This window comes from Felis catus, chromosome C1 (assembly GCF_018350175.1).
Source record: "Felis catus isolate Fca126 chromosome C1, F.catus_Fca126_mat1.0, whole genome shotgun sequence".
In the NCBI taxonomy this organism is placed as follows: domain Eukaryota; kingdom Metazoa; phylum Chordata; class Mammalia; order Carnivora; family Felidae; genus Felis; species Felis catus.
In genome coordinates this window covers 64,437,907-64,444,682 of record NC_058375.1, presented here as the reverse complement: position 1 = coordinate 64,444,682, position 6,776 = coordinate 64,437,907, and the positions used below count along the sequence as shown (strand labels likewise).

The 6,776-nt window shown below is 40.0% G+C and overlaps 1 protein-coding gene across 2 annotated transcripts in view; it reads right to left on the bottom strand.

Annotated features, from left to right (window-relative positions):
• Nucleotides 1-335: 335 nt before the first annotated feature.
• ST6GALNAC5 (ST6 N-acetylgalactosaminide alpha-2,6-sialyltransferase 5) overlaps nucleotides 336-6,776 on the bottom strand; it is a 175,152-nt gene continuing 168,711 nt past the window's right edge. For both annotated transcript variants that reach the window (XM_045036038.1, XM_019837264.3), the window contains one exon: nucleotides 336-4,978. In XM_045036038.1, the coding sequence (XP_044891973.1) occupies nucleotides 4,747-4,978 (232 nt within the window). In that variant the 3' untranslated portion in view covers nucleotides 336-4,746. The remainder of the gene's footprint in view (nucleotides 4,979-6,776) is intronic.

Here is a 6,776-nt window from a genome sequence, read left to right as displayed (position 1 = left end):
CCCAGGCTGCCTCTCCGGCTTTTTATGTATGATATAGCATTTGTCAATATTAAATTTAATGTGTGCTAAGAGCAGCTTGCTAACAGTGAGAACACAAAGCTTGCTGAACTTCACTTTGTCTGTGTGTTCAGTACAGCCAACATTAACAAACCTAATGAATTCAGCTACATTATCCTACCCAAATCTAGGTCAGTTCTGTTGATTAAAAATGTTATAGGTTTGAAGACTGACCCTGTAAAAACTCACTTAAAATTTAACCACTTCATCACTTTTTCTGTCTCCTATACTTCTCAAATGGAAGAATATATACCAATTACCAATCCAATGGGCCACCATTAAGAGGTCATCATCAACAACAGACATTTATTGAGCGCCTACTGGGTGCAAGGCACTGTACTAGGCAGGGGGCTACAAAGACAAAGGAAAAACAGTCCCTGCTCTCAAAGAGCTTACAATCTAAAGAGACTAACAGGACACATACATAAAGAGACAAGGACAATTCAAGGTAGCATATAATATTAGGGCACTGAGTAAAAACAAACACAATCACAGCCTTTTTTTGCTTTTCTATGGCGGCTCAATACCCTGAGTAGGTAGGGATGAGTGGGCTAGAATAGAGGGCTTCCTCCTGCTTGTTTTTTAAGCCTATAGACCCTCTCTCATCTCTTTCCACTCCAAAGTATTTTCTGGATGTCCCAGAACCTAGGTAGCAGATTCACTTTTCCCCCCAAGGCCTAAGTATTATAGTACTCTTTGAGGTGGCCTTCTGATAAGGTGACCCACTGTCCCAGTTTGCCTGGGACTTGTCCTAGTTTTAGCACAGAAAATCTGTCCTAAAACTCCTCCCCTCCCTACTTCCTCCAGCCTGGGGGAAACCAGGATGGTACTTCTGAAGTACCAGTCCCATAGCCAGATGTAGTCGTCCCACCTGCGATGGTCATTGCCTGGCAGGGCCTACCCTGAATCTGGTCCCCAAGTAGGTCTCTAGTTTAAAAACCTACAAGGAATACCTTAACAGCCTCCAAAGACTGCTGGCTTAAGAGCCCAGTGTAAACAAAAGAAGACAATCAGGAGAGAATGACAGCAGAAAGATGGAACTGAGGTTCAAGAGAGAAGCAGGGAGGATGGAAGGAATCACTGGATCAGGTATGACATATGACATATGTTAGAAGATCACCTCCTAACACTGTAGAGAGCATAGGTATCTCAACGTAAATCTATGTAATACTCTGAATCTTCACTCCAGTGGAATTCAGAGTATATTTCCAAAATGAGGTCACTCCTACATAAGGGCAAATATTTGTGTGGGTGTTAAACAGGTACCTCTGTATTCAAATCACAGTGCATTAATCCTGACCGAATTCCAGTGTGTTCCTTTCACTTGTACCTACCATTCATTTAGCTTCCAAGTCAATAATTTCAACTTTTGAGGTGAGTTCTTATTTCAGAATGAGGTTATATCCTTCAATTTTAATGTAATTAAAATAGATCAGTAATGGAGACTATTTCAGCAAACAAAGGTAATCTGTCTTGAGAGGCATTGTTTGGAATCTGATACACATACACATACCTGGCAGTAATTTAAGGATTCCAAGAGACCACACACAAATTTCTCTTTCAGGTGCAGTATTTTGTGTTTTGCTTTCATTTATTTTTTGAAGAAAAGCTCTCACTCTGAAGTCTTAGGACCTTGGAAGTTCCCGAATCGCTCTGGTTTTATGTCTAGCCCTTAGGTTAGCACATACCAGGGTTAGTGAAGCACAGGGACTTAGTTACCAAACACCCATTAACCATAATGGAAATCACACAGCAAAGTCCCCATGCAGCACACTGAATATTTACCTCCTAATGTTCTTTTAATGTACGCTTTCTTGGGTGAATATTTACTGTAGAATATTAAATGTAAGATTCCTCTTTTTATGGGCCATTTGAAGTGATTGATTTTGTTTGTGAATTCCTGTATCTTTGCCCATAATGGCTATCTATTGTAATGGCCTCTGCCAAATGTTCTTGCATTGAGATAACAGACGCCATGGATCGGCCAGCTGTGGCTTTGTATTATTGTGGTCTTAAAAGCTAGGAGGTAGCTGATGACACAGTTGGGAAAGAAGAAAAAGGTGTGTAACATAACAAGTCTGACTAAGGCTTCCAACACAAATGGATATTGAAATCACTGAGGTCTGTAAACATGGTTCTGTAGTCATCTTTTATATCAGAGCTGATGTTTAATGGTGCTGAATGGTGTTGAGACCCATAGTCACTAAACGACACTGGCAAGATAAGAATTCAATTGCCCACAGTCAGGACCGTCAGCACAATCTATCAGAGTTCTAGGCATTTTCTTTAAATGCTATAATAAAAACCACTGCCCATGTGATAATTCTTGTACTTATTTATGCCATATTTTTAAAAATATAAATCCACATACATATCTTAGCTACGTTTAGATTTAAGCTATTGCCCCAGTGAAGCCAGGAATTTCAGAATTTGGTTGCTTTTCACTCTTTTGAGTATTTGGGAGGAAGAAGTTGCAAAAAAGATGGGAGTTATCAGATGGTCTTTAAAAAACAAACAAACAAAAACCCCCCAAAAACAAATCCTAAAACCTAAAGATAACACAGGCATTTGAGATATTATTAGAGTAGGTAATACAGCTATATCTTCACATGTCCCAAGTATGCCTTTCCAAATTTCCATAAAAATAAAACTTGTTAAAGGAGCCCACTTACATCTGAACAACATAATGTCTTCAAGCGATGGTAAAGGTGGCCTATAAATCAATCATGAAATTCATGCTCTTTTTCATACGTTCACAAAGTATCGTGTGTTTAGAGTCCATGCTGCAGAAGGCTGTGCTGGAATAAAATTCTACGGTCTCTTTAAAAGCGATGAGAAAATTTAAAGAACACATACATTTCAATTGTACTGGCTTTTAACAGCTCAAGCTAGACCACAATAATACCAACTTTGTTTCTGCTATATAAATATCTGGACTATGTCTGCATCTCAAGCACAGCACTCCATATAATTAATAGTACTAGTTAGTGCAAGGGAATGGAATCTTAGCAGTAATTAAGGAAAGGGAAAGGAAGTGGCAATGTGAGAAACCTTCTTTAATCACAGGTCAGGTCATGTTCTGTAAAACACTCTCAGTCCATATATAACACTTGCTGGTGCCTTCAAATCTAACATCAGAAAAGCTAATGCCTTCTAAGTCATGTGTAAAGAAAACACTGGTATATTTTTAAAAAAGACTATTTTTGAAGAATATCACCAGCTTAAACGAAGATCTTTCCTAGTAACTGATATCTTGGCCCTGAATAAAATAAGTCCTTCATACTCCTCCAGACCAGGGAATGGCTGTGAATATAATGTATGTAAGACTTGCAATGAGTGAATCTGAAGAGTTCACAGGATAAATGAGTCGTATGCTAGGTAATCTCCTTGTATTATCTTCTCACTGATTCAAAGACAGTTCCTTGTTCCTGGAGCCAGGGACCATCACAGTTCTCTGTCTTTCTCAGTTTTTTCCTTTTTTTTTTTTTTTTTTTTTTTTTGTGGTGCAAGAAACACCAGAAAAGCAGGGGGGCAGTTTGTAGCCAATGGGGACCAGGAAGGAAGTTATGTTTTTAACCACAGAGGGAGATAGATAGCAGGGGAATGAAAAGATCCCCTATAATCAGGCTTTTGCTACTGCAGAAGCCCCATCATTCCAAGTGCAAAGTCCTTAAATGAGTCAACGAGAGGCTCACAGAATGTTACATTTGGAAGGAAAAGTATGCGGTCGTCTGGTACAGGGACATCATTATCAGACAAGAAAACGAGGGTTTTACGTCAGGTAACCTACATCAACTATTACTAAAGACAACTATCTTTAAGTTTCTTTTGTTAGTATTGTTTTGTTGTAATAACACAGTTTTTGGTTTTCAATTTTGTCATTTAGAACATTTCCTTATGTTAGAAAATGTCATGGCTATTCTTGAAGCCTAAGGGTTCAAAAAATACAATGCAACATTTCCAAGCCAATGGCATGCTAACAATGAGCATCGTGAACACAGTCACTCGCCAACCCTATTCTAGGTGTTTTCCAACCATCATTCAGGATAAAAGAGTTAAGAAGGATAAATTACCACATAATCATAATCTATAAAAATACTGGCCTAGAGTGCACTAAAAAACTCTCAGTAAATAAATATTGGGCATTTGTTTTATGAAAGTCAGTGGAGATGTGCTCTTCAGAAATCATGTCCATACTTTCAGGCTGCTTTTTTTTTTTTTTTTTTTTTTTTTTTTACAAATCACACACACAGAGCCCAACAGATGACAAAGATTATAGATCAGGTTAGGATACAACTTGATAGAAAAATGTCTTTTGATGTGGTATTTCTATAAAGGAATACAACTAACATTGTTGAGTTGCTTGTGTTTCAGTTTTGAAGGCAATACTTAAGAGATCCAGAATGATTTTTAGCCATGGCAGCATCATTGAAATGAGTGGTTAGCTCCTAAGGTAACCCCTTTTGAAAGGGATGATACTCATTAGGACATATTAATTCTGGAATTTCTCCTTACAAACCAACTGCACTGCTTGGTAGTCATGCCTCAGAGGCATCTGTACATGTTGCTTCTGGAGGAGCTTCCTGCTCGCAGTTTTGTCCCTCTTTTGTGTCTAGTGGCTCAGAAAGTTCAGTGGCCTGGTGTCTGATACAGTACGTACTTGAGATTTCAGTCTGGCACACTCATTCCTCAGAACACGGGTTTATTCTCAGGATGATTTATAGCAAGCGATTCTGGTTTCCAGTTTGGTTGAAAGAAGTGAATGTTGAATGTCCGGGCCCAGTTCTTAAAGACGCGTTTCTCTGTGATAAAGCGGTGATGACTACCCTTCCGTCCTCGCTCGTGGGAGAGGTACATTGTACATTCATCCGGTCCAAAAGGTTCGTAATAGTGATAAGGTACTGAAGGGTGATTGGGGTCCCTGTAGGAGGAAAATGAGATAGCTGAACAGAGGGGAAAAAATTCCTTTGGCTGATTAAGCTGATAAGCACAACTCATATTTCCAAGTTAAATACATTTCAATGAATAGTTTTTCTGAGATGTACACAGTAAGCAAGTAGAGAGGTTTTGGGGTTGTGAAATAAATGTGCTGACCGTCGTTATCAAACAGAGAGAGTAAAAGTATACCATAGGACCTTCAGGTTTTGGGTATTAAAAAATTATTTTAATGTTTATTTATTTTTGAGAGAGGGAGAACACAAGCAGGGGAAGGCAGAGAGAGCAGGAGACACAGAATCTGAAGCAGGCTCCAGGCTCTGAGCTGTCAGCACAGAGCCCGACAGGGGGCTCAAACCCATTAACTGTGAGATCACGGCCTGAGCTGAAGTCGGATGCTTAACCGAGTGAGCCACCCAGGTACCCCCAGGTTTTAGGGATTTAGAAATTACGTATTACTAAAAGTTCCTACTTCTACTCTTGCCCTGTAAAGTCTATATAGCATAAGCAGCTATTTACAAAACAAAAACACATCACATCACCTTCCCCATTCCACCCCTGCTAAATCCTCCAGAGGCTTCTAATTATCCTAAAAGCATGGCTTATAGGGTGTTAAGTGAGTTGGTTCTTCCCCAGAGTCTTCTCCTAACCCAGCCTTGCCCACTATGCTCCAGCCATACTGGTCTTTCTGGTCGTCAAGTTGGTCAACCTCGACCTTGAGGCCTTTGAATTTGAGGGCAGTCACATGGTGGTCACGTGCTCCTACCAGTTCACTCCTTCTTACCATTGGGCATCTACTTAAATGTATCCCCTGCAGAGAGGCATTACTTGACACCTGCCCCTTTGCTCCCTTTCAGTGAGATTGACTGTAAGCATTAATCACTCTCCAGAATTGCTGTTGTTTATACTTGTTTATTGTCTGTTTATGATGGCAGGCCTTTGTCTTGTTCCTAGTAGGTGCTCAACAAATAACTTTTGAATTTCTGGTGTTGAAAGACATGTATATGGAGTTAGTGGCTAAACAGCAAACCTCTAAAGACAACTTCTCCTCCAACACGGAAAGTTGATGATCCTAGTTTGAAAGACAGCAAGCACGATGCCACAACTTTCCTCTCGTTTCTCTAGGTAGATGATAGACTCAAATCCAGAAATTCTAAATCCTTAATCCTTGCATTGAAAAAATGCCCAATATTTTTTCTGTGTCTCTATCCCTATTTCGCTCCAAATGAGAAACACTGGCTCATTTCTTCAAGGCAGTGGGCAAAGGATGAACATGTGGGGGTGGTTGGGTGCCCTGTTGTAGGTTACTAACACATCTAACCCCCAAAGAGCCCTGACCTCAGACTGGTTTCCATTCTAGTCTAGTCCACTCTACCTCTGCAGTCTTGAAGTCTAGATGATAAAATTAGTCAAGATATCCCAGCAGGGTAAACCTTTCTATCTTGAGCTACATTCACCAATTGGCTTTGTTGCAGAGCTTAGTGTTTCTCTTAAAAGGCCCAGGCAAACCACATTTCCATGCCTGGAGCCTTGGGGTCCCCACTCCAGTAACTCGGACTCTACTCTAACTTTGTTTCCCAGAGATGTTCATCCTGCTAGACACCTATTTGTTTTCTTCAGAGGAGATCAATACACAAATAGCTTCTAGAGTAGCAACTTTACTGAGGTCAGGGATCGAAGTCTTTTATCAAGAGGGGTGTCAAGTTCGTGGCTCTGACAACAATAAACCTTTTGAGCTGCCTCTCCTCTGAGGTTAAAGTTCTTCCAGGAAGTGAGATTTATTT